Source organism: Centroberyx gerrardi, chromosome 12 (assembly GCF_048128805.1).
Source record: "Centroberyx gerrardi isolate f3 chromosome 12, fCenGer3.hap1.cur.20231027, whole genome shotgun sequence".
Taxonomy (NCBI): Eukaryota; Metazoa; Chordata; class Actinopteri; order Beryciformes; family Berycidae; genus Centroberyx; species Centroberyx gerrardi.
The window spans coordinates 16,795,738-16,822,922 of record NC_136008.1 but is presented as its reverse complement, the minus strand read 5'-3'; the positions used below and the strand labels follow the sequence as shown (position 1 = coordinate 16,822,922).

General features: G+C 40.6%; 4 protein-coding genes across 4 annotated transcripts; 3 read left to right on the top strand and 1 right to left on the bottom strand.

The window, feature by feature from the left end:
• Positions 1-4,230, bottom strand: LOC139912323 (uncharacterized). The gene is made up of 8 exons (XM_078287010.1): positions 4,136-4,230; positions 3,502-3,562; positions 3,017-3,391; positions 2,876-2,905; positions 2,164-2,278; positions 1,606-1,680; positions 1,298-1,367; positions 1-1,182 (listed from the first exon to the last, which is right to left on the bottom strand). The coding sequence occupies exons 2-8, from the start codon at positions 3,560-3,562 to the stop codon at positions 1,108-1,110; spliced, it is 801 nt and encodes a 266-aa protein (XP_078143136.1). The 5' UTR covers positions 4,136-4,230; the 3' UTR covers positions 1-1,107.
• Positions 4,231-6,213: 1,983 nt separating this feature from the next.
• On the top strand, positions 6,214-17,093 carry LOC139912324 (TBC1 domain family member 15). Its single transcript, XM_071900088.2, has 10 exons — positions 6,214-6,794; positions 8,738-8,923; positions 9,120-9,238; positions 9,740-9,843; positions 10,819-10,886; positions 11,302-11,448; positions 12,041-12,131; positions 15,517-15,665; positions 15,782-15,923; positions 16,030-17,093. Exons 1-10 carry the CDS (start codon positions 6,575-6,577, stop codon positions 16,190-16,192), a joined length of 1,389 nt encoding a protein of 462 aa, XP_071756189.2. The 5' UTR covers positions 6,214-6,574; the 3' UTR covers positions 16,193-17,093.
• A 1,231-nt stretch (positions 17,094-18,324) lies between these two features.
• Positions 18,325-23,884, top strand: hsc70 (heat shock cognate 70). The gene is made up of 9 exons (XM_071900090.2): positions 18,325-18,436; positions 20,082-20,286; positions 20,464-20,669; positions 21,096-21,248; positions 21,329-21,884; positions 22,044-22,246; positions 22,410-22,608; positions 22,954-23,186; positions 23,350-23,884. The coding sequence occupies exons 2-9, from the start codon at positions 20,082-20,084 to the stop codon at positions 23,566-23,568; spliced, it is 1,974 nt and encodes a 657-aa protein (XP_071756191.1). The 5' UTR covers positions 18,325-18,436; the 3' UTR covers positions 23,569-23,884.
• Positions 23,885-24,684: 800 nt separating this feature from the next.
• LOC139912337 (chymotrypsin-like protease CTRL-1) lies at positions 24,685-26,681 on the top strand. Its single transcript, XM_071900109.2, has 7 exons — positions 24,685-24,736; positions 24,958-25,061; positions 25,232-25,311; positions 25,423-25,504; positions 25,709-25,889; positions 26,143-26,273; positions 26,520-26,681. Exons 1-7 carry the CDS (start codon positions 24,685-24,687, stop codon positions 26,679-26,681), a joined length of 792 nt encoding a protein of 263 aa, XP_071756210.2.
• The last annotated feature ends 504 nt before the right edge of the window (positions 26,682-27,185 follow it).

Sequence of the window (27,185 nt, the reverse complement as noted above, 5' to 3'; positions counted from 1 at the left end):
TTATTCTTGGTATAGACAGCAGCAAATGTCACATCATAAACATAAACACATCATAAAGTTTCAGCTCCATCACAGATAACTGAGGAAGTAAAATGGCAAATGAAATGAAAATTACCATAAATAATAATAATTTAAAAACACGTATTGTGCCTCAATTATTTTTCTTATAATAATATTTATATTCTTCATATAAATGTTTCATCCACCTCAATATTGTTTTTTTTTAGATGGTCGAAATGTGCTTTTAATTTCAGAGTAAGTGATATTTGTGTACTTTTTGGGTGTCAAATGAATTCCTATAACTGCCCCCCACCCACCCCCTTTTTAAAAAAAATGTTATTTACAAAGTTTTTACTTCAGAGTCATCAGATTTTCACAGCATACAGAAGGCTACAAATACATTGTTACAATATGTAATCAATTTTTGGTATTTATTGTTGCAAAACTTTTTACTTGACTGCAGTTAAACTGAAACTCTCACAAAAAACATCTGATTGCAGAAAGACATTTCTGAACACAGAATTCCAGTCATGGAAAAATGTTACAGTTAGCTTACAAAACTGATGTGGTAAATGCATGATATCATTTCTTGTGCAGCTCAGCGGTGGAGCAGAGCACCGACACCGGTCACACTCGATTCTCACTTGGGCCGCCCATACTAAAACTGCGCTCACAGTACGACAAGATATAAGGGATGAAAAGCAACAAACGTAATACACAACATCATGTGGTCATTTTAAAGGAATGGCCTTAAAAGAAAATTAAACTTATCTACATAATGAACCAAACAAGCTTGTGTTTTGCAAATCCACTGCTTCTTCCCCGCCTTCATCTCACAAATCCAGCAACTAAGCCAGTAAATGAGAAACCAATCAGACTGTGCTGTTACCAATTCTGAGAGGGTTTATATAGTCTGATCAAATCACAAGAAGACAGAGGGGAAGTTGTTCATCTTCTGGATTCTGAAGCCCATGCATCCTACTATGCACAAAGGCACATATTCACACAGGCACACGCATATGTACACAAAACAATGCAGAATATAAAAAGATGTTATTTAACATGAAGTTCGAGCCTCAACAGAATTCTGAGATGTGGCTTTTTTTTTTACTTTTTCAAATAATCTATGTTTGCATATACGTTGTCTGTTTGATCCAGGCTGCCCCTCTGATCAGTGGCGGACTGCAAAGAGAAAAGATGTATTTTAGTGTGAAAAAATATTTATGGAACTTCTCAATTCATTTTGTTTTAGCTAATATCTTAAGATATTAAAACTCAGCTGAGGGGGGCATCGTACCTGAACATTGATATAAACAGGTTCATCAATGACCTTCGGTTGAGAAACTTGCTTGCTGTCTGATTTTTCTCTGAAAAGACAGAATAGAGCAATTGGGTGATGAAGTCTGCAGTTTACATGTATAATCTTAAGTCGAATAACTCTGTTTTCACTAGAATCAGAAGTATTCCACAAACATAAATCTCCTGTATCTAGTGTTAAATTATGGTTTCTGAATTGCTCATACATATGAAAATATTGCTGAAAAAAATGTCTTTTAGTCTAATTCTAACAATATAATTGTTTGGAGACTTTATCTTGAGACAAACCTCTTGGCTTGGGTTGATGATGCTCTGCTAAAATTTGCATAATATCCAGATTCCTCTCGGGTAACAGCCTGGGACCTGTGAAAACAGATAACTGTGATATTCTATAAATATGGAGAAATGCATACTTTTGTGAAAATAATGGGCTAACACTTTACAATAGCCCATACAACACAATAGCCTTATTCTAGCATATTAACCTATGCCTAAAAGCTATTTAGGAGCACAATAATACTGTGCCAGTACCTAATGAAAATTTCCCTAAAACATTGTAATGAAACAATGTAGGAACAAATTTAACATTTCCACACATTGTACTTCCACTGTGTTATTAAACCCTTGATTATGTATTGGGGAGATTTCCTTAAGTACTTATGTAATATTGGGTACTTACAATAAGGTTGCTGTAAAGTGTTGCCCAATACTGTATAGAATCAGTAATAGTTTAGCTAGTTTACAAACAGCAAGCAGAACATATCAAGAATAATTCTGAGCCTCAAATCCAGTCATGAAATGGAAATCTTTTTACTAGCTGCAAGCCTTTGCTGCAAGCGAATTCACCTTTTACGTTTTCTGTAGTAAAAAACTCCACAAAGTACAAAAATGACGATCAGAACTGCAACGATTGGAACAGACGTGGTGATATAGATCAGTGTTGATGTTGATGTTCTAGGCACTGTGGATAAGATTCAGATATTTATTCAAAATATTAGTGTACAGTTTACTATTCTCAGAGAGTAAATTGCTGTGAACAATGATCTTTTCAATGGAGGGCCTTCAATTTGAGATTCAGTGCGATGCTAATCACAAGTCTGAACTCGCCAGAGAAACAAACCCTGTAGAAAGGATAAACTTACTTTCTGTCACTTCAGATGGATCAGTGGTTGATTCCTCGTCTGAAAAAGACACAAAAAACTGAATATTTATGCTGCGGCTTTCATTATAATGTGTATATTACAATACACATTTATACACAATTATAATGGCTGTAGAAAGGCTAAACTTATTGTTTATGACTTCAAGTGGGGCATTGGTTGATACACTGTCTGAAAAAGACACAAAAAAATGAATATTTATGCTGCTACTTTCATTACTTTCATTCATCAATTACATCTCCCACGGTGAGGCTGCTTTTATTATAATTGCCTGGGCCTTTTTACACAGCCTGTTAGCAAAAGGAATAGGAAATCTTAAAAATTATTGATGAGCGAGCCTAAACTAACCTGCAAATTGTATGAACGTAATTAAAAAAAGGAAAATCTGAACATCATACCTGTGAATGGGACTGAAGTACCACCAGGCCCTGTAGAGGAAAACACGTGTGCAGTATAATTTGTAAATTTCCCTTTACTCAAGCAAATATACATATATCCTTGCAATGAAAACATCCTGCTGTCTATCATTAGAACCTTACCAGACACAGTAATGCGGACATAATAGTTCCTGTAACTGTAGTACTCTTCTCCTGTAGCAATTCTCAAATAGATGGGTCCCACATTATGGCTGATATTCTGGATCATGAGAGAGCAGTTTTGATTATTAATATCACCGACGAGGTGCGTCCTTCCTCTGTACTCCTCAGTCACATAGGTGGGATTTGGGTGATAGATGAATGCGTTTAAGTCGTTGTCCCCGGTCTTAATCTGAGATATCCTCCGAGATATTTTCCAGTAAACTTGAAGCTTGTGAACATTTTCTGTAGGCTTCTTATAGGTGAAATTACATGGTATGGTCACATTAGAGTGCAATGGTGTATTAACATCTCTGACATTAACCTTCCATTCTTCACCTGTGTTAAAAAACAACAACAACCAATTAATATTTTTTACAGCACTTATTTCATGAGATAAAATTCAAAACAAATAGACCGGTCAATGTGGAACGCAATATGCCACCTACCATTTGTATCAGAGGCCAGGATCAATATGAGGCTCAGCTCAATCAATGGCCGCAGTTCCATCTGATCCAAGAGAGACATTCTGAAGTTAAAAGACGTAAAACTGAAATGTTCAATCAAGTCTAGTCTAGTCTTGTTTATTTATATAGCCCTTTATCACAAGCATGTCTCAAAGGGTTTTGAATAGCATCATATACAGTGCATGTCATATACATACTACATCATATATATACAGTACATACTACATATACACATATACATCCTATACTGTGTCATGTAGGTTACATACTTCATATACATCATACTATACATCACATACTATGTCATATACATAATTTTTACTAGATTACATATCATATACCATAATACACAAACAGACTCATGCCTATGGGCAATTTAGAGTCTTCAATCCACCGGACCTGCATGTCTTTGGACTCGAACTGAATCGAGTTAGTTTACAACAGTACTTTTCATATCTGGTAGTCTACATACTGCACAGGAGTCTGGAGTCAAGCTGACTATAATCTGGCTTTTATACCAAACAAATACACTAACAATAATGTTGCCACAGACGGATCCCTGTCATCCATTCACTGCTGCCACGATATCCAGCTCTAGAATGAAGCGGATACTCACTGTGGGAGTTGAAGGCCTTAATGGGACACCACAAGGATAGACACAGAAGAGGCTATGGTGCTTTGATGTGCTCTACCAACATGCCTTAGATCTTGAAAATGTCGGTGTGAAATTCTTGGGTGTGTTTCCTGTTACTTAACAGTGGTAAATGAATAAAAAAAAAGGAAGTAGGGAGTTTTTTTTGCAGACTGAAGACTGATCACGCTTAACGTTTCTACAAGTTTCTGTGGGTCAAAATTATGTCAATGTGCTTACCAAGTATTTTGAGGGCAAATGGAGAGACTATGCCTGATGGTCTGTGCGTGTGTGACACTAGCATACACAATCCAAACTGAAGGGATAGGGTGTATAGTAATGATGATTTGACATTCTTTCATAAGAGGACAAAAACTGTCCTGGTTGCACAATACAAACAACTGGCTACAACTTTGAGATTTAAAAATGAAAACGCAGTGGAAGTGCTCTGGGTGTAGAGGAGAGCATTCACAGTTAAAGTGCATCTTGACTGACTTATATGTGGTCAAACAGACTTTAGTTTCAATGTTACACCTGCAGTATATTTGTCAGAAGTCAATAGCTCAGAAGTGTGAAGATAGTGAGAAAGCATTACCAGAGATACAAATATAATATTGTGCATAACAGGAATTCACACAGATAGAGATATAGAGACACAACTGTTTTAATGAACCAACCAGCCATTTCCTTGAATTTCCATTGAATTTCCATTTTCCTTGATGACCTCAGATCCTTTGCACGGCCTATCACTCCAGATAGTTGTATTGTGTGTGAGAAATGTGTTATTTTTTGTAAATTGCTCCATGTTTGTGCCACAAGCGCATGTAATGAATGTAATGTGTATTATTGGACCAACTTACTTTGTCTTTTGGCTTTAACAGGGAATGGTGATGCCATATCTCAGTCTACTAATTGTCATGATCTGTGTTTATTATCTCTTTTATCTATCTCCATCTATAGGTTTTGCATGTTTCCATAAAAGCTATCGGCTTTTCCGGCCCATAGCTGTGTGAAGCTGTGAGCCGAAACATCTGCATTAGTTGCTGTGTCATCCAGGATCGGAGTGTAATATACTTGGTGGTACATCATAAATTATTCCAGTGCAACTAAAACGTTATTAAGAATTTATTTATTTCGTATTTCTATAGTGTGCTCATTATAGGAGCTAGTATTGTTCTCACTTCTTCCGCTGTTCATGGCATCTCTCTCATGACTCTTTTGATATCTGTATTTATCATTAAATTCTAGGGAAGATGACATAAGGACATGTGATCCGAGATGCTTTGGAGATGATGTGCAATGAGTTCTTCATTCTGCCTTCTATAGTTTATAAACCTACTAGATTGCAAGATACAAGATGCAGATACAAGTAAAAGTACAGCCATATATAGGTGGACCTTTCACTGTTTGTCTCTTGTCTCTGGGGGACTAGAAGGTTTGCCAGGGGTCCCCATCAAAATGAGGAACAGTTTCACTATTATTTCACTCATAAAACTTTTGCACAATGTGAGAATGTATAATAATTACTAATTTATAAGGTCCCCCCTGGTTATTATCACCCCACCTACAGTATAGAGATTTATATGATTCAAAGCATAGAGATATTATATTATTATATTCAAATGGGTTCCTTGGGACTCAATGTTACCAAACGGGGGTCCATGGTCTAATCTATTTAGAGGTCTGACGTGAGAACGGTTTAGGAAAGATCTCTGTTAGGCCACTGAATAAAACCACTAGGTGGAGTAAAATGCTCTCAAATCCAGTGAAAAGTTTGGCACTGAACTCAGACTGCACACGTATTGTGCCAAACTTTGTATCCACTAAAAACTTATTTCCCCTGGCGTGTGAATTCGCCTTTGTGGTTTGTTTTCCTCTTGCTGGCGTTTTCAAACAGTAAAACAACGTTTAAAAAAACATTTCGCGACAGTAACTTAGTTGCCATGACCTCATTGTCTCAAACCACGAGTGTCCATTGATTCTGCAAGGAAGGCTATTGCGTTTGTCATTTATTAAGCGCATTTCCTCCACGATGATTTCCTTGTGCGGTGGCAAAACAACAACACACTGGCCTACCGACACCGCTAGGGGAACACGGTTTTATGGGATACAAAGTTTGGCCGAACACCGCGGACGCCACCTGAATGTGGGCCAAACGCTATAGGTACAGTCATGTGACTGCAGAGGGTCCACAGTCTGACAGCAGTTTCCTGAGACAAATTCAGGAGTTTGAGGATCTTAAGCGATCCGAGTCTGGAGGAGGGCAGCAGCTCCGGGTATAGCAGCTCGCAGGGAGATGGCTCGTGGGAATGGGCATGTTGTTTATGGGGGAGTAAAGGGGTGATTCGTGTGTTTTGGCTGTATAAACCGAGTAGGAAGCAGTGCTTTGCAGCGCACCAAAGGTCTTCCTCACCTGTGCGGGACATGATCGCGGATATTGAGAGCACAGATAGAGGATTGATGGAGGGTGGCGGGACTCCGCGACGGGAGAGAGGACAGGAGAGTTCACCGGACAGTCTCCAGAGGAGCCTGGCAGCGGTCAGCTGTCCTGCTCTGTCCACAGCTCCTCTCAGCTTACCCGGGGTCATGGACGCTGAGGGGAGGGTCGACGAGTCCAGGCTCAGGATGCACATTTTCAAAAATGGTAGGATGTCGCTCTAATTGCAAAGGGATTTAATATCTATCTATCTATCTATCTATCTATCTATCTATCTATCTATCTAACTATCTATCTATCTATCTATATCATAGTGTTCATCAGTCTTTCATTAAGCTAATTAGATTTTTATTTTATTTATTTTTTTGCTCAATTTTGTTAAAGATTCCTTCCTCTGCTATCCACCTCTGCTCCTGACACGGGATTTGATTGCATGCAGATACATTGCTGATGGGACCTTACAGATTCAAGTTCAAGTGATTTTCATGAATAGAACCTCTTTAATTAGCTTGTAATTGATTATCAACAGTTTCAAAATTTCATCCATATGCAAAAAACTGTTTGTACCGCAACATAATCCAAGTAGAAATCTTAAATAATCCCATAATGCCCATTTACAGATCTTAATCACTGCTGATCCTCTCAAGTTAATGTTTTAAAGATTATTTTTTCCATACATTTCTGCATTAGCACAGTAGAGAATGGCAGGAAAGACAGGAGAGAGAGTTAGGCCTGCTATACAGGTCAAGAGCCAGACTCAAACTCATGTTGTGAGTGCTTGGCATGCACAGTGGGCTGTTTCATAGCTGGATTTATAGCAATGTAACTGTATATGTGCTCTGACATACAAAATGGGCACTGATTGGGCCTAATATTATTCAGAACAAAAAAAAAAAAGCCTGGATAGAATACAGTTGGTGATTCCTAAATATTTGTTCTAAGGTTCATACATATTTTTAATTTGGCAAAGCTGTCTCATTAAGAAAAGCTGATATATTTATCTTAAACAGTTTATAATGTCTAAGAGTTTCTAGAAAAATAAAATGTGTGCCTTTTGGTGTTCAGAAAATGTTTTGACAAGGACTTTAAGATCAGATGTGTTTAAAGGCACAATTCACATCCACAAGTCAAGAGGAAGTCAAGTGATGCTTTGCTTCAGGATACTGGCTGAGCCACAGTCAAACCATTCTCTGAAGTCCAACATTCAACTCTGGACCCCCTCAAGCAAAGAATTCCAGCATGACTGTTGTGATAAAACAACAGATACCATTTATAGAGTTGGCAACGTTTCTAAGCAGCAGAAGGAAATAGCATCATAAGATTCACCAATGGCATTCGTCTGTCACGTTATGGGAACAATAAACACATCACACAGACACTCAGGGAAAAAAAAGTAGATTGTGTGAAGTGTGTGAAGCTTAGCTCAGAACTTTATAAATGAGGATAACTGGATGGGTGTTGGATGGACAGTGGGTACAATGTCGCTGACAGCTCCACTGCTGTAGAGATAGTTGTATTAAGTTGTATTAAGTAGTTGTAAACAGACCCTGAGTCCTTAGACCTGGCCAAGATCTGAGAACATGCTGGGATGCTGATTGGCTTTTTTGTCACACTGAAACACTGAGAAAGCCTCAAGATTTCAGCTGCACACCAGACACAGGACAATAAACTGGCTACACAGAGGGGCTCTCGCTGAGGTAAAACGTCACATTGAATCTATCATTTCTGAGCAGGAATGTGGAAACTCACCCTCCTTTTCTGTGCCCCTCCAACCTTCATGCACATTCCATCCCTACAAACATGCTAACTTAAGCTTTAAGAGCCCATGGTGCAAAACATTACGTAAGGCACTCAAATGTCAAATCTCCCAGGAAGCAGGGTAAAGTTCACCATGGTTGGGATCAGTGATTGTTTTCCAAATTGGGCATGGCGCCTCCGATACCCTCTGATACCCAGAGTTTCCTCAGCTGAGAAACTCTAATTCTTGCATGTGATCCATTGGGGATTTGTTTTTGGTCTAGTGGTGATGGGTTTGACTGAATGATAATTGCTCAATGTGTGTCTGACCTCTGGACCGAAAAGGCTTTAAGACACCGAAGAGTCAATTATATTGAACACTGTTGATCACAAGGTTTTCAATCCCTGTCAAGGTGGTGTGTGTCCCTCTGAGCGTGGCCTGGTGTGGCGGTTCCTGTTTGGCATGTACCCGTGCAGTTCGACAGCTTTAGAGCGCCCTCTGCTGCAGGAGCAGCTGGCCGTTCGTTACCAGGTCATGAAGAGAAAGTGGCAGCAGTTCCTTCCTTCAGCTGTACGGATGCGCCTCAACGGCACTGATGGTAACGACCTAACCACGCACAAACTGTTTTCTCAGAGGATTTCTTAAGTGTTCTGGAGTGTGTCAACCAAGTCACTCTTGTCTTTCTCATACCCATCATCTGTTTCCTTTTTTATCGTCCTGTTCTCTCTCTCTTTTTAAAACATCTTTCTTGTGTGTGTTTATCCTTTGACTGTGTAATCCTGTCTCCATTCCAGCTGAGTTGGTGGCAGCAGTCAGGTACTTTGACCAGAGGCAGGCACAGGCCCAGCAACAGGCTCAGCACCAGAGTGAGGAGCTCAGGGACAGGCTGGCTTTCTTGGAGCTACAGGCACAGGTTTTACCAATTAAAATACATTTATTTCATCATTTTCTATTTCATTTTCCGAGCGTAAAGCTGTGACTCTATTATTCATATCTCTATAATTCCATTCTTTGGCATTGTTTGGCGTGAGAGACAATGTCAGCTGTTTGCAGTGAGAGCACTGTGGTATGTTGAAGTTAATTACACCCGGACCTAGTGAAGTGAGTTAAACAAACTGTGTACCTAAGGTGTGTAGTGCTTGAGTCTGGAGAGTGTGAGCACATAAGAACAGCTGATAGATTTGTGCATTCAGACAGTAATACTTCATGTGCATCCCTTAATCATACTCTCACTATAGATTTATATATAGACAATAGTATAGTTTATAAACCTTTATTTCCATTTCTAATATGATATATAACCAAGTCTAAAGTTATATTCAACTTTATGGACTCTGCTAAAGCTGTTACACTGAGATGATTTAATCAATGGCGGTGAAAAATGTTTGTCTCTGTGCCTCCTCCCTGTGATCAGGTGTTGTTTGAGCGGGTCACATTTGACCTGGAGGAGCTGCAGGAGGCCATACGAATCATTGACAAGGATGTGCCTCGAACTAACAGAGACCTGACCTATTACCTGTGAGTGCTAGTCAGCATCATGCCTTTTTCTATTGTAAATTAAACTTCAGTTATGTGTCAACAGATAGTCTGTGGAATTTGATTGCTGACCCTTGACACAAAGTTTGTGGGAGCAAACAGCCAGACCCTAACCCTAACCCTAACCAGCCAAAAGTGATCATTCAGTTTCTGCTCACCTCAGCTGACCCAGAAACAAGGATAACAAATAGAGTCAGATTTAATTTGTTTTTGTAACACTGTGATAAGAGTAACCAACAAATCCCACAATGAAATATTATGTCCGCATCAACTTTTCAATGTTTGTATGAAACATGGAATCCTCCCATAAACATTATTGCACAGCACAGTGACAAGATTTTGTTTGTGAGTGGAGCAGCATGAATTACTGCCTTCCTGGACTTACAAGCCCTTGGACGTTGTTTAGTTAAACCATTTCCTGAACGTTCTGTTCTCCTGGATTAAGGCTTTAAAGCTCAACATTATGCAAATCTTATTTTGCAATCCATTTCTGTCATTTGCCCCTGAAGATCAGACAATGTTTTACTGCGAGCTATTTACAGGTTAGCGGAATTGTTTAACTGTTAACCGGAAACTGAACTGGTGTTGTCAAAAAGACTTTTGGCAGGACGTGGTCTGCTGTTTTGGCAGACAGAAGGGTTGCTGCTGCTGTATAAATGCGAAGGCAGTGACAAACTTTCTGTTTGCTTAGGGATTAAGAGACTTTGGGCTGGTTGCTCGGACGTGCTTTAAGCCTAGGACTAGACTTCACAACGTTTTTAGTTTGGGACTAGGCCTAATCCATGTCCGAGCAGCCAGCCCTTTATGTCTTCGATAAAGCTTGCTCAGATGGCTGGCATGACTTATCAACACTACATTCTGTGCAGATCTAATAACTCATATTTCTTCTGCAGAGGTGTTGAACTAATCCAGCTCAATTTGAGAAATATGAGATGTTAATACTTAATGTGCTTCCAGGGGTGAAGGTTCGGGCAATCTCTTGGTGTTGAGAGATATCCTCATCACTTATGCTGCTTTTCATCCAGGTAAACAAGAATCAGGGTGACATTCAGATATAATACAAATACCTTGGTTGATGTTGGGCTTCATATATTATTCCTGTACAGAATATCTCTTGTCTGTCTTCTGTTTCTTGCTTTTACTTGATTTTACTTTCACTTCACTTCACGTTGCACTCTAGGCAGCCAGACAAGCAGCTTCTCCATTATGGAAGAGTCCTCTGGAGAACAAATATCCGTTTGTGTTGTGAAAGCAATGTGTTGCTCAACGCTGTTGAATCTGCACTTTATCTGCGTAGCATGTTCAGTCAGCTTGTCAACAGGAGTATTTTGCCCATCTCAGCTTTAGTGACACTGAATAGATCAAACAACATTAGAGGCTGAGTTTGTTATCTCATTACAAACGCTGACTCTGCGCTGTTTCTCTTGTTTTATCACCCAGAGGTCAGTTATGCCCAGGGGATGAATGACCTGTGTAGCCGCTTCCTGGAGGTTCTGGACTCTGAGGTCGACACTTTCTGGAGCTTCTCCTGCTACATGGAGAAGTTCTCCAAGGACTTCAGGGCTGATGGCCTCCACAGGAAAATAGGTGGGATTGGGAATTAGAACAACAATAAAAGTTTATAAGCTTATGTTTCCAGCATAGCAATGTTGTGATAATGCGATGATTTGTTCACTATTTTAATGGCAAGAATACAAAAATAGAACCCACAGGTTATGTGTCCAGTAGATTCAGTTGAATCCCTCAAGAACAGATTGTGAAAATTAAATGTTCAGAACACTGAAATACATTGAAATTCTAAAACAAAGATTTATATGACCATGCATATATGAGGTACCTTTGGCAGGTACCTCACATTCAGGACCTCTAGTGGCAAAGCAGGGGTATTTCAACTGAGGAGTGGGAACCCCAAGCGACAACAGTAATAACCATGTCACATGCACACTTTCTCAAATATGCTGTGCAGTTTAATTTGCAGTTTGCATACATTTGGTTGCATGTCTGAGGAAGGAAACTCCTTTAACTACATGCAATCAGTAGTCATGTTATGCTGTTTCAAAACTGCAATTTTTGCTCATACCTTGTATTTGGTTGATTGGTTCATTCAGAAATCTGCAATAAAGTCAGATGAGATTCTGCAGTACATGCATCTGAAGGGGCTGCTCTGAATGTCTTTTAGAGTTAGAGGCGGCGTTGTTGAAGGAACTAGACCCACAGCTCCATGCCCACTTAGTCACAGACAGCATGGAGAGCTTCGCCTTCTGCCACAGGTACTGTACACACACTGCTTGTGACATCTTCAGCACCATTCTTTATTTTTCCTCTGTACATCTGAATATGGATGTGCTCTTATTCCACATAATTAGTTAGTTATTTTATTAACACAAAAAGATAAAACATTTGGGTCCAAACAATATACAGAAAATCATATATACAATAAACCCATAAGTTAAAATATTATATGGTAATACAATTAACAACACAAAATCCCATCACTCAGTCTATATAAACTTGCTGGTGCTCCAATAGCGCAAGGCAAGCGTGTAACATAACTGAAGTTCTTTTATCAGTGTCCACAAAGAGTGAGTATGTGTTCTTCATTTTGTATGCCAGTCTTACAGCAACACACACGTTGTTCAGGTGGTGTTATTCTCAAATGGTCTTCAGTGTACGGTGTATTGCTGGTATAAAGTGGATGGACGGATATATCTGGGTTGATGGCTTGGTAGGTCTTGTATCTTGTTCCCTCTTTAGATCGTAATTTCTCAATCATCTCCCTACGGTCACTCTCAATATGATCTTGTTTCTCCATTATCTCAGATAAATGTGAGTTCATGACTTGGTTCTCTTTTCTAGTTATTTTTTCAAGAACATACCACAGGGGTCATCAAGCATGCCATGATGCTGCTTCATCTTGGTCAAAAACCTGGCTTGCTTTTCTCTCACTAAGGCTTGCACTGAAGGAAGTCCTGCCTCCAACAGGCAGGTTAGGTTAGGTGTAGTAGACCTCACCCCAAGTAGGGATTTCACTCCAGTCATGTAGAGAGTTTCAACAGACTTTAAAGGCACTTTTAACCAAGCCTCACACCCATACAAAATAGCTGACAAGAAAGCAGCCTCAAAAACCATGTAGGGCAAGTGAGGTTGAGGCATTTCCGTCAGCAGTGAAGATGGCTCCAAGATATGTATAACTGTCACAATGCCTCACTATAAACGAACCAAGCTGAATAGGCTGCCTGTCTTTATCAGATCCCAAAATGGCCATAAACTTTGTTTTGTAACGCCTGCCCACTTGCTCTATGCCACAAAAGGTTAATAGTGACAACGTTTCGATCCTACTTGGATCTTCGTCAGGTCAAAATGTTTGAAAAATGGAAACCACACCCATATTTATACATCATGCACACCCATAGGCTGACAAGCTCTATGATGGCAGGTGTGGTTAACCATCCAAACCGCCCAGGGTGATAAACATCCAAAAATAATTAACAATTCAATAAAGTACATAGAAAACAGATACATAGAGAAAAAAAACACAGTAGTACAAAAGCCATACTTCAAAAATATCAAACATACATGTATATCTTATATATAAGCATAAACATAATATCAGATACAACATCCCATATATCAAAATCTACATCACCTACGTTCAAAAATATTGTATTAAGTTAGAGGAAAAGAAGAAATCTTAAATTCATGTAAGAAATTGGCTCTTAACACCCTTCTATAAAAAGTCAGCTAGATCAAATCACAATAAGGAAAAAATCACAATAAGGAAAAAAGACACACCTGTTGTATAATTAAACATTTTTACAGATATGTGTGTCAGGGTCTAGAGAAATACCTATATATGTAGGGAGAGCCATCATGATACTCCACCATTTTTATTTTTTATTTTAGAGAAAATGTTTGATCTCATACTCTTGATTCAGACTTGTAGGTGTGAGAGTCTGGAGAGTGAAAATGTAAAAACGTTCTCTTTGAAGTAAGAGGGTATTTAAATCGCCTCCTCTTCTCGGAGTTCTAATGTGCTCGATGCCAATGTATCTGAGAGAGGCCACTGGGTGATGGGTTTGATATTTTTGAAGTATGGCTTTTGTACTACTGTGCTTTTTTCTCTATGTATCTGTTTTCTATGTACTTTATTGAATTGTTAATTATTTTTGGATGTTTATCACCCTGGGTTTGAGCTTGTCAGCCTATGGGTGTGCAATGGCATGTTCACATTATAGCCCTCCATATGCAGTGGGTTTTCTCCCTCACCAGCAAGGGGGTTCAACAGCCTCTCCATATGTTCTTGGACGTCAGCTTCAGAAGGCATCTCTTGGTGAGGAGTTGAGGAAAACTCCCCCTTCCAATCAATAGCCCGCCACAACATTTTAGCATCACCACACTCCAATATACGCTGCCAACGGGGTGAAAGTGCTTCCTGGTTCCAGGGCAGGTTGTGTGCCAGGGGTCTAGGGCTGACTGGTTTGCTCTGGGCAGCACAGTTATACAATGATTCTGCAAACCACATAGCCATATCATCCAGGTTCTAGTCAAAGCTGATGATGGGTGCTTCCAGTGAACTTATGTTGAGAGGAAATTGATCTGCATCGATATTCATGAAGGGCACTGGTTTCCTGCAGCAGGGGTTGTCAGAGTGAGTCATAATATAATGCATACACAAATCCTGAGCACGCTGTAACAAAACCTTTGCATTAATAATTTCTTCAGGGAACACAAGTTCTATAGACAATGGGGCGTGATCGGATGGCATGTCAGTATTTTGGTTCACTTCAAAGCTTTTAACACAATTAATGTAACAAGCAGTGATTAGACAGTAATCCACTTCAGAAATCCATTTTTCTCTCTTGCGGTAGGTTAGGGAACTAGGGAGGCGCTGTGTGCTAGTTGTTCACAGCCAATAGATTATTGTCTTTGCAAACTTGAATAATACTCTTTCCATTGGTGTTTACTGTTTCATCAACAGGCTTGTAGTACATGTTATTGCTACCTTCAAGCAGCTCTTTCACCTTGTCTCCGCACCTAGTGTTCATGTCACCAACCACCACATAGCCAATGGTGTTGTCCTAGGTTCTGGCCTGGATTTCTGAAAAGCTTACATTAGAGAAAAAAGGTGAATCAGATGGTGGTATATAGGCCCTGCCAATCATTACACGGGGAACACTCTGCAGTTGGAACCAAATTTGCTCTTGAGCTGACGTATCAATTACAGTGACATTGTAAATGTCATGTTTAAACAGCAACATCACCTCCTCTCTGACTGTTTTGGTTTTTGGCTACCACAGGTATGAATCCAGGGGTGTGGGTCACATTGGCTCTTTCAATCTCTGTCAACACCACTATGTCATGGTCCCTCAGCCACCGTATCACAAAATGTTTTCCAGTTTATTACTCAGCCCATTGATTGTTTGGACCCAGTAGCTGAAAAGGTGACACAAACTTACAGACCACCTCACCATCTTTAGTTACAGCGCACTTCTTGTAGTCCACTCTGATTGTACACCGAACATTTGCAGGAGCTGCCCTCTCAATTTTTGCATAGTTACGCAGCCTCTTCCATTCCCTACGAACGGCGGGGTGCAGAGCATACATATTCCATTTGTTTGTGTGTGTGTGTGCATGTGTGTATTGCCCCTCTTTTAGATGGCTGCTGCTGGGTTTCCAGAGGGAGTTTGAACACAGCGATGCACTGCGATTGTTTGAGATCCTGAGTTGTGACCACCTAGAGCTCATCTCCCTACAAGTAGACCGCGCCCGCTATCAGGAAAGGCTGGCGACAAAACCCAGCACAGGTGAAACCCAGAACTCAAACTGCCGTTCAGATATGACATGAATGAGGCTATATGGAAGGACAGTTAGCTCTGTTCAGTGTCTCACATCAGTTTTGTGATTTTTATGATGATTCCAGACGATAATCCAGAGTCAGAGCCCCAGGCCATCAACACTGACTTCACCTTTGAGCTCTTCATCTGCGCAACCATCCTGTTAGAAAACAAAGAGTCTCTGCTGAGGTGCCGAGATGATGTACAGCTCATCCAGTTTGCCAGCAGGTCGGTCTATGTTAGCTATGGCATGAAATCTAATCCCAAAAAAAGGGATTTTGTATTTGTGAATCTGTGTGAATCTGTTGGTCAACCCTGTGCCTTTTCTGTGCAGCCTTCAGGGAACACTGGACTTAAACAGCACACTGAAGAAAGCAGAGCGGCATTTCTACAACTACTGCAAGCGCTGTGCTTGGGACTATATGAATGCCTGCTGTAGGGCACGCAAGAGCAAAGAAGATCACTTCCTTTATCAGCTTCGTAGTTTATTTTTTTGAAGAGATTGCTTCTACTGAATTCATGACGACACAGTCCAAGCCTGTTTAAACTGTAATTTGACTCATAACAAGGGACCTGTAATCCTCATTGGGAGTTTTGATGGCACATATTCTTCGTCTTAGTCTTTATACTCCTGAGGGAGGTATTGATGCTGCTTATGTTGAATTTCCTCAATAGGATTGTGTTATAAAATATTGCTGTTTATTGTAAGTGTATTTATTGTATGGTAGAGTGAACAATAACAATTGAGGCAATGCAATGGTTCCCCCAGATTGCCATAAATAACTAAAGCTTTAGTTGAAGGTTTGTTTGTTTGTTTTCAAAATAAAGCTTTCAGAGATTACCTCAGAAATGTTCTTGGCCATAATCTTGGATTATATGCAATGTGCAACCACTGGAAGAAAACTACTTGAGAGGCATGTGTTGACTACTGGGATCTGGTGTGTCGCAACAGGTGGTGTCTGTAACTAGCTGGTGTTGTATCTAATGCCAGATGGCCTATGTGTCACAGAGGCCTATGTAACAGGAATAGTCATCCACTATTTGAGCTCTGGCCAAGGGACCATGCAGTTAGGGGAAGGAACATTTGACTGGTTCTTACTGAACAACTTTATTATCTTCACTGGTGGAAGAGCCACATAAATCTTTAAATCATAAATTACTTGAGTCACAGTATAACTAACCTGAACGAATGGTGATATGGTATTAATGGTCATCCTTTTAAAATTGTACCTCAGTAAAACTATTGAAGATGTTTTTTTTAAATGTGCTAAAGTTTATATTGAGTTTACTTATATACTGCAGCTTAAGATAAAGGAGCCAGTAGCCAATAACGTTCACTCTGATAACTTCCTCTTTATGTTGACTGGGTCAAAAATAAAGTTATTTTTAAGAACTCTTTATCTGTTTTGAATGCAATATCTCTCTTCATATAGTAACTTGTAATTGCAGGTAATAAATTAATAAACTGGAATAAAAAGTAAGATATTTGACTTGAAATACAGGAGTGTGAAAAAATAAAGCACCCTCAAATGTAATTACTCAAACTACCTCAAAACTGCACAAAAGTACAAGACTTGAGTAAAACTGCTTAGTTAGTCTGCACCTCCTCGTACCTTAAATGAAAAACTATTTATGTGTCACCTCTCTGGAAATATCCGCAGCATGGACATCCCTCTGGAATCCCATACCAAGACATGATTTAAAACTTACAGTCAGTTTTTAGTAAAATTAACTGATAGAAACTCATAGTATTATACATATGCACCAATTCATATTACCACAAAGCACAATACTGCTACCAAAGACAGGTGTATCTCATATGTGTGCTTTATAGCAGGCGGGAGAATGTCTATTTTCAAGCTGCAATTTGACATTTCAGCTCTTCTTACTGTAAGTTTGAAAGTGGAGAGTAGGCAGGAAATACTTGAATGGCACTTGATCAAACAAAATAACAATGTAAAAAATGTAATAAAAAGTAAAATTATATAAGGTGGTACGGGCATTAATTTAGCCTCTGGCTGAGATTTGCTATTTTGTTTAGTATTATAGAACAGCTGCTCAAGACATAAGAGTGCACATTGATTGCCAGTCTATATAGTTTCTTAAGTTACTCAGAGACTACTCTGCGATTTTCAGAATACCATGGTTAAAAGTGTTAACGTGGTTAGAAGTCATTTTAATATCTAAAAAGTATCTAATTTAATTTATTTATTTATGGACCTAAATAATATGTTGGTGATACAGTTTACTGCATTCTCCCAACTGTTGATCACATTGTCCATATAGAGAGCATGTGAATAACGTTATCTATGTTCAGAAACTACCTCCTCATATCAGAGCAATGCTGAAAACACTGCTCGGTTTTAGAGGTCAAATCAAAGCACCAACTCTCTTTTTGTGCTTTCGTTGACATTTCTAATTCTACCTTATTGTTTTGCTGCAATATTAGAGGACTACTTAAGTAACGCCACAGATCCTTCTTTCTCAGAAATCCAACATTTAATGAGCAGAAACACGGGCCTAGAACTTTCTTTGGAGTCACCTGACACCCTGAAGGACTCTCCCTGGACTGCGCTCTATATACACTGGGGAGCGGAGACACTCGCCCTCTTAGTCTGCCTGCCAGGAGAGGGAAAGGAGTGCTGCAGTGGGACACAGACGCCGGTGTTGTGTGGTGGGCGAATACAAAACAGAACTTTAACTCAGTAAACTCTCAAGTCTTGAACATCTGACAGAGCAAGGTAACCCCTTTTATAAGAAGCATTGCAATCAGTCTGGCTTCATAGTCTGTCTTGCTTGCTGCTTTAAGAACTTGATTGTCAAATGTGAGAGACGGTTCCAAAATAAGTGAGGCTTGCATGGTTCCTGCCAAACAGAGATATGACAAGCTGAGGGGGAATCCCTATGAACAACCACAACATTTGTGTCAGTGTCTGTCCAGCCAACAAAATGTTTCTATAGACGGTTCTGTGCTTAATTTCCATGTCACAAGAGTGTCAATTGGATGGGTGTGATCTTGCTTCTGCATGATCCTCTCAACCAGAGAAAACGTTTGACTGTGGCCTCACGTAGTGTTAAAAAAAATTGATACAAACGTACTTCCTCAATAGATGTTTCAATTTGTCACATGCCATAGTTATGTTACACTCAGCATATTTTTGACAGTGCCCAAGGCATGTTTCAGACATGAAGGATGGGAGGAGGAGCAAAAGCATCGTGTCAGCATTTTCTATTCTGTGTTACGCAATTGGATAACAAGTGATAATTCAATAACCTGTACTAGTTTGAGTGGACAGACAAGAAACAAAGTTTCTACTTTCAACTACTCAACATATCAGAAGAGAGCAACACAATAATTAAATTGCACAATATGGTTACACATATTAGAAAATATGATCATCTGAAAAATGTCTAAATGTTCATCAAGATCACTTTTGTGCCCTGTGAGTTGGTAGAATGTTTCCGACCTTGTTTGTGGGTTTTTCCCTGTCTCATAATAGGTTATTTTTGCTGACTGCCTCAGTATAGTGAGACGTGAGCAGCCTGGTGTTTTATCAGAGCTTAATCTCTACAAATGTGGCTTTTGTTGACTGCTCTACTGAGCAAATATGCCTGTGACTCCACCTCAAAATTGTACATTGCTGTGGGTCTTTTTTGGTTTCTCTGTCCTTTATTTCAGTAGAAACCATAATGAGTTTTGCCCAGTAGTGATTGTTAAATGATCCCTGCCTTTTTAAACCACCTCTCATTCATTTCCGTGTAGAAACATTGATACTTATTATAGTAACTGTTGGCTATCAGGAGCCAGCTGTCGGAAAATAGCCGCACTGATTACTGTTCCAGCATGAGTCCATCACATTTGACTCGCCAGTGACACTACAGTGTTATGTTGCTAAGGGAGGAGTGGAGAGAGGAGGGGTTTGAAGGGCAGTGTGAGATAGTCCAGTCATTTGGCTTCAAGTGTCATGTGCTGGTGTGAGCCACTACACCATGGATGGCACTGCACCTTTACAGACCTTTTGAGAACATTTCAACAGCTGAGCCTAGACGGTCACAGCTAGTTTGGGCTTCACGTGGCACTGCATCTGGGCTTATGTGAATGACAGGGACATATACACACAGACACACATACATTTACACACATTTTTACTGTTATTATACTACAAGAGTGAGGATTTTTTCAGTGTCCAAGTACAAAACAATTACATATATTACATATATATATGTATATATATATATATATATATATATATATATATATATATACATATATTACATACAATTACATATACAATATAAATCTTTTATTTAATGATGTTGATTACAAACAAGCAATTTTATAAAACAGAGTTTCAATTATTGACTTGTTTCTTTTGTTTATGTAAGATGTCAAAAGGACCAGCAGTGGGAATAGATCTGGGCACCACATATTCCTGTGTGGGCATCTTCCAGCATGGCAAAGTGGAGATTATTGCCAATGACCAAGGAAACAGGACCACGCCCAGCTATGTGGCCTTCACAGACACTGAGAGACTGATTGGAGATGCTGCCAAGAACCAGGTGGCCATGAACCCCACCAACACTGTATTTGGTAATGACTTCAACATACTGCAACTACAATACTGTTGATTTCCTGAACTGTTATGAGAACCAATGACAACAATGATTTCACAGAATTCCCTGTGTTGATGATGAATGCTTTTTAAGTAAAATGAAGAAGGAAGTGAACTTAATTTACAACATCTTTGCTTCTTACACTCTATTCCAGATGCTAAGCGTCTAATTGGTCGTAAGTTTGATGATCCTGTGGTGCAGTCAGACATGAAGCACTGGCCCTTCAATGTTGTGAGTGATTCAGGCAAACCCAAGATGGAGGTTGAATACAAGGGTGAGATTAAGACCTTCTACCCTGAGGAAGTTTCCTCCATGGTCCTCACCAAGATGAAGGAGATCTCTGAAGCCTACCTTGGCAAGGTAGTTCAGAGTAATAGCTACTCACAACTTTCTACTAGTACCTTCTCCATTTTCATTCTGTTTGTTGTTGTTGTTGTAAACTGTCAGCTACCTAGGTACTGTGAAACCCGTGAGACCTCTTCTTCGTTAAGATTAGTCAGGTCACATAAAAGCAGTTCACATTATGTCTGCTCTTCTAAAAATTTGAACTTTTCCCAACCTTAGAAAGGGCAATAAATAAATAAAAGAAAAAAGAAAATATAATGTCATGAGCAAAACCCTTTTAAAGCATTGACTTTCTGTCTGCCTTGTGACCTCTGACTATTGTCTTTCATGTTAGAAAGGTGTTGTTTGAAAAAAGCAGAATAGTGTGAACACACCTTTAAATTCCTCACTTTCAGTGACACCACTTGTTCAGACTAAAAGGTCTCATTATTATCTTTTCAGCCTGTGACTAATGCTGTTATCACAGTTCCCGCTTACTTCAACGACTCCCAGCGCCAAGCCACCAAAGATGCTGGAGCTATTGCTGGCCTTAATGTGCTACGCATCATCAATGAGCCCACTGCTGCAGCCATTGCCTATGGCTTAGACAAAAAGGTACATAGCCAATTTTCAAACTTTAACCTAATATATTCTGTTTTATGCTCTTATCAGTAATTCTCCATCATTTACTTCAGGTTGGTGGTGAGCGCAATGTCCTTATCTTTGACCTTGGTGGCGGTACCTTTGATGTGTCCATCCTGACCATTGAGGATGGCATTTTTGAGGTCAAGTCCACAGCTGGTGACACTCACTTGGGTGGTGAGGACTTTGACAACCGCATGGTCAACCACTTCATTGCAGAGTTCAAGCGCAAGTTCAAGAAAGACATCATCAGCAATAAGCGAGCTGTACGTCGTCTGCGCACAGCTTGCGAGCGTGCCAAGCGCACCCTCTCCAGCAGCACCCAGGCCAGCATTGAGATCGATTCACTCTACGAGGGGGCGGACTTCTACACTTCCATCACCAGAGCCCGTTTTGAAGAACTCAATGCAGACCTGTTCCGTGGAACCCTTGAGCCAGTGGAGAAGGCCCTGAGGGATGCCAAGATGGACAAGGCCCAGGTCCATGACATTGTCCTGGTGGGTGGCTCCACTCGTATCCCCAAGATTCAAAAGCTGCTGCAGGACTTCTTCAATGGCCGGGACCTCAACAAGAGCATCAACCCTGATGAGGCTGTGGCCTACGGTGCAGGTGAATACCTCTGCTGCATGCATGCTAATCTATACAAAATGAAGTCTGATGTAGAAAGATCCTGAGGAGTTTTACATAAGAGGTTTTAACTTATTATTTTTAGTTTGTCAGTTTGAATATGGCATTAGTATCACCAACTGGAAATCATGCTTTTCACAGCTGTGCAGGCAGCCATCTTGGCTGGTGATAAGTCTGAGAATGTACAGGACCTGCTCCTGCTGGATGTCACCCCCCTGTCCCTGGGAATTGAGACCGCTGGAGGAGTAATGACCGTCCTTATCAAAAGGAACACCACCATCCCCACCAAGCAAACCCAAACCTTTACCACCTATTCAGACAACCAGCCTGGTGTGCTCATTCAGGTAGAACAAACTTGAAGTAAATTTAGTAGTTCACTCCCTAATGTTTTATAAGAATGAATGAAAATAGGATATAGAACTTCAACTGTACATATAAGCGAGATCACACTGCCTCATTTTTTCACTGATGGATGAAGTGATCATGTGACTTGGGTAATTTTCTTAGGTTTATGAAGGTGAGAGAGCCATGACCAAAGACAATAATATCCTGGGCAAGTTTGAGCTGACCGGTATTCCACCCGCCCCCAGGGGAGTCCCTCAGATTGAGGTGACCTTTGACATTGATGCCAATGGCATTCTCAATGTGTCTGCAGTGGACAAAAGCACTGGCAAGGAGAACAAGATCACCATCACCAATGACAAAGGTACAGTACCATACAGAAAAATTCCCAAGTCAAGTGCTTTAAAACAAAATACAACAAAATAGTTCCATAATTTGTTTTCAAAGCTTATTTATCATTTCCTAGGGCTTTAAAAAATAACATTGAGATGAACTATGATGTAGAGATGCAACCATAAATTATTCAAAAATCCATTGTAAAACCTAAGTGCAACACCATTAAAATTGGATTTATTGCTCAAATGTTGATATGATGTTTAAAAGCTGAGAGAGTGCTGCACCTAATTTTAAAATGGATTGAGGGAACTGAAAGACAGAATGTAAACGAATATTGCACATAAGTTTAGAGAGCGATCTCAACCTCCCATAGGGCGCCTGAGCAAGGAGGACATTGAGCGCATGGTGCAGGAGGCAGACCAGTACAAGGCTGAGGATGAGGCCCAGAGAGAGAAGGTCACAGCCAAGAACTCCCTGGAGTCTCTGGCCTTCAACATGAAGAGCACCGTGGAGGACGAGAAGCTCCAGGACAAGATCAGCCCTGAGGACAAGAAGACCATTGTCGACAAGTGCAATGAAGTCATTGCCTGGCTGGACAGGAACCAGGTCAAACATAGGCTGAACCGTGTATCTTCACAAAATGCAGAAGTTCCTCTTTCCTTCACATTGTGAAAACAATATTCTCTGAATATTCTCTCTTGAACAGTACTCTGTAACAATCCACAATGTCTTCTCTCACATGTATTTCCTTGTTCTTTCCATTACCCAGACGGCAGAGAAGGATGAGTATGACCACCAGCAGAAGGAGCTAGAGAAGGTGTGCAACCCCATCATCACCAAGCTATACGAAGGGGGCGTGCCAGGAGGAATGCCAGGAGGAATGCCAGGAGGAATGCCAGGAGGAATGCCAGGAGGAATGCCAGGTGGCTTCCCTGGTGGAGCTGGAGGTGGCTCCTCCTCTGGCCCAACTATCGAGGAGGTTGACTGAACACTCTGCCGACAGCATCATCATCTCAGATCTCAACATAATCTTACTGTCTTAATGCCAATATCTTATCAATATAGCCAATATACACATCCAATAAACATTAGATCACAGCCTAATTTGCACTTGCCTAAAATGCTTGCTAAACTGTTTGCTCGAAAATGCAGTCAAAGATTTCAATACTTTAACAGACCTGAACAACTAAATCTGACACATGCACACAGTTACAACACGCAATCACATAAGACATGTTCAAGATCTGTCCATTGTCCTCATTGATATCACTTCAGTGATGATTTCTCTTTTCACCTCTCATTGAATCAATAAAGATCAGTAATGAGATGCTGAAGTCTGTTGTGATTTTTGTGAACTTTTTTCTTTTAAATCCACTACTTTTGTGATTTACTCTATCATGTATATTGTTAACTGCATGACTGCATTTATCTGCATGAGCAGGCAAAACCTGAACTCATGTTTTTAAAACACGAGAGTTTAGATCAATATCTTGTTCCTGTACGTGTGGTAACCTTATTGACAGGAGATATTTTCACAAATGATAGAAATGTGCTGATGTTAAAATAACGTGCACGAATTTATCTTTCTGTGGTAACCACTTCTGCTGTCATGCAACGGGTGGAGAGAATGTTGCAAGCAAGCGGATATAGGCCTTAACATTTTGAATGTGTTGCAAAACATATGCACAGTCATATTAACATGAAAACACTGAGCTCACATGAACCGGCTGATAATAACCATGATGGCTGTGGTTGTAGAGCAGATATTTGGGGTACAAATATCTTTTCCTCTCAGATTAATAATAAGAGTCTGTGGTGTTGCTTAATGTAGTTACCAATGGAATTATTACGCAATGATTTGTTTGCTAAAAGCCATGACCCATGTGTAGCGCAGAGCAGGACAAACACAGACGTGAGAGTAAGTAGATGAGTGTGTCTGTCTGAGCTATGAAGTCCTCTCAGCTGTTCTTTTCCCACACCTATCACACCTGGGAGGAACCTTTGGAGCGCTACACATGGAGTTCAGGGTCAAGTGTGTGGTGCAGGTATAAAAGTAGGCGTCCAAAAGGGCTGAGGCTCAGGGACGAGAATCACAGTCTACACTATGGCCATGTTATTGATCGTCAGTTGCTTTGCTTTGGTGGCTTCTGCAGTGGGTGAGTGAGTGGTGGTTTTACACTGCATGATGTGTGTTATTTGTTATCTGATTATTCTGTTGCAGTGTAGTGCTGCCAGTTGCAAAAGTCATTCTCACTTTAGGATTGTGAAAGTATTCTCTGTGCTGTCATATACTATATAAATTTTGTCACTTGCTGGAATATTTGCGCTATATTGAGGGCAGGCAGACCTCTCCTCTGATTGTGTATTTGGGTCTCAGGGTGTGGAGTGCCTGCTATCAAGCCCCAAGTGAACGGCTACAACAAGATTGTAAATGGACAGAACGCCGTGTCGGGCTCCTGGCCCTGGCAGGTGTCCCTTCAGGTAGCCTAACTAATGCACTCTCGTTCTATACTGTAACTTTGCTGCAGTCACACACAAAAAATCTACAGTGCAGCTTTTCTAAGAATTTGGTATAATAAATATGTAATTCAGATGAGGCATTAACAAAACAGTTTCAATAAGTGTCCTCTTACACCCTATCCTTGCCCTAGGATGGCACGGGATTCCACTTCTGCGGAGGATCTCTGATCAACCAGTACTGGGTTGTCACTGCCGCTCACTGCCGTGTGTCGTAAGTAATTGTTCTCTTTACTTTCCATTGTATACAGTGTCCAGACCGGAGAAGTCATAAGCATACCATATCTATAACTGCCCTTCTTTCTTGAATTTTGTCCCTCTCCAGCCCTGGCCGTCACCGTGTAATCCTGGGAGAGCATGACCGTCAGTCCAACAGCGAGCAAATTCAGGTCAAGACCATTGCCAGGGTAAGTAACACCAGAGCACTCTCAAAATTTGATCTTTTGCCTCATTTCCTGGACACAGGTATCATTGCATAGAAGCAAAATGCCATCACGTTGGCTTATGATTTATCCTCCCCTCTGTGATACGTTAACCGTTTTCTCCTTAGCTCTGTTAATCCTTTATAGATGGTCAAATGGATCATCTGTTTCCTCTCTGTCTGTGTATAGGCCATCACTCACCCCTACTACAATGCCCAGAACTTCAACAACGACATCACCCTTCTGAGGCTGTCCTCCCCAGCGCAGATGACATCCCGTGTGTCTCCTGTGTGCCTGGCCTCCTCCAGCACCAGCATCCCCTCTGGAGCCCGCTGTGTCACTACTGGCTGGGGCAAGACCGGCCAAACCTGTGAGTGAACAACTGCTTTCTCTTCCATACACGCTCTCACACACACGGTAAATTTAGAGAACGCAGGTATGAAGGTATGAACAGGTCAGTTTCCACAAAGGAAAAACATAAACTTTACTAGGAATGTGAATGTAGCACTGCAAAAAAAATCCACTGCACCTCATCTAACTGAGACAGAGGTACAGGATTTATTTGGTTAGATAGCCCCAGCTTCTTGCTCATTTTTGCCCCCTTCTTTCCTCTTCTTTTCCAGCAAGCCCCCGTTTCCTCCAGCAGACCGCCCTGCCCCTGCTCAGCCCTGCCCAGTGCAGGCAGTACTGGGGTCAAAACAGAATCACTGATGCCATGATCTGTGCTGGTGCTTCTGGAGTGTCCTCCTGCCAGGTAACTCAATTCTTTAAGCCTGAAGTACAGATTATTCTGATGAAGTAAAGCTTTATCTTCTATCTGATGCTCTTGCTGCATATCTGTTTCCTGTAACTGAATTGATTGATACAAATACTGTCAGCCCACCACATCCTGTGTAAAAGCAGCAGAGTAGTCTCCCCTTTATGTATAACGGCTTTATCTAAGTATTTTATTCTGGTTATCCTGTTATTCGACACCAAAGCATCTATGTCTCTGTTCTAGGGTGACTCTGGTGGCCCTCTGGTCTGTGAGAATGGTGGAGTGTGGTCCCAGGTGGGTATTGTGTCCTGGGGTACCAGCAACTGCAACGTGCGCGCCCCTGCCGTGTACGCCCGTGTGTCCTATCTGCGCCGTTGGATCGACCAGACTGTTGCTTCCAACTAAAGTGGCAACACACAAAATCTGCAACATCCATGTGCACTGCTTGCCTGCCTCGCCACGCGTCCTCGTCCTGCTCTTCACTGGACTCATTGGGCGTGTCAGTTTTACAGGTTCCATTCAGCTTCAACATTAGCTGTCACAAGGATGCTGCTATTTCTATTGACTTGTAATGATATAATAGTATCTTCCACTCACTGTGCTGCTATGTTTGGTGCAATTGTAACAAAACATGCATAAAGTAAAACTGTTGAGACCACTAGTGTTGTTTTCATGTTCTGCATTCATGCCAACCTGACAGGGGCGGAAAGGGGTATTAAGTGACAATGAGGAGTATTTTGGTTCAAATCAACACATTTTTTCCTGGGATCAGTCAAACATGCAATAAACAGTCCACCCTATATCAAAAAATAAGTAAAAATGAAAAGAAGTTTAATAAGTGAGAAAAAATCAATTCCACCTCCTTTCTAGAGTGAGAATCTAACTTTGGGAACCTGTATGACTTTGTGT

Excerpts from the sequence above, each read along its gene's own strand:
- LOC139912323 (XM_078287010.1), bottom strand. The coding sequence starts at position 3,562 with ATGGAACTGCGGCCATTGATTGAGCTGAGCCTCATATTGATCCTGGCC. Across the intron at positions 3,392-3,501 it reads CCTGGCCTCTGATACAAATG|GTGAAGAATGGAAGGTTAAT; the intron begins GTAGGTGGCATA and ends TTTTTAACACAG. Across the intron at positions 2,906-3,016 it reads TGTCCGCATTACTGTGTCTG|GGCCTGGTGGTACTTCAGTC; the intron begins GTAAGGTTCTAA and ends TTTCCTCTACAG.
- LOC139912324 (XM_071900088.2), top strand. The coding sequence starts at position 6,575 with ATGATCGCGGATATTGAGAGCACAGATAGAGGATTGATGGAGGGTGGC. Across the intron at positions 8,924-9,119 it reads GCGCCTCAACGGCACTGATG|CTGAGTTGGTGGCAGCAGTC; the intron begins GTAACGACCTAA and ends TCTCCATTCCAG. Across the intron at positions 9,844-10,818 it reads AGAGACCTGACCTATTACCT|GGGTGAAGGTTCGGGCAATC; the intron begins GTGAGTGCTAGT and ends ATGTGCTTCCAG.
- hsc70 (XM_071900090.2), top strand. The coding sequence starts at position 20,082 with ATGTCAAAAGGACCAGCAGTGGGAATAGATCTGGGCACCACATATTCC. Across the intron at positions 21,885-22,043 it reads GGCTGTGGCCTACGGTGCAG|CTGTGCAGGCAGCCATCTTG; the intron begins GTGAATACCTCT and ends TGCTTTTCACAG. Across the intron at positions 22,247-22,409 it reads AGCCTGGTGTGCTCATTCAG|GTTTATGAAGGTGAGAGAGC; the intron begins GTAGAACAAACT and ends TAATTTTCTTAG.
- LOC139912337 (XM_071900109.2), top strand. The coding sequence starts at position 24,685 with ATGGCCATGTTATTGATCGTCAGTTGCTTTGCTTTGGTGGCTTCTGCA. Across the intron at positions 24,737-24,957 it reads TTTGGTGGCTTCTGCAGTGG|GGTGTGGAGTGCCTGCTATC; the intron begins GTGAGTGAGTGG and ends TTTGGGTCTCAG. Across the intron at positions 25,505-25,708 it reads AGGTCAAGACCATTGCCAGG|GCCATCACTCACCCCTACTA; the intron begins GTAAGTAACACC and ends GTCTGTGTATAG.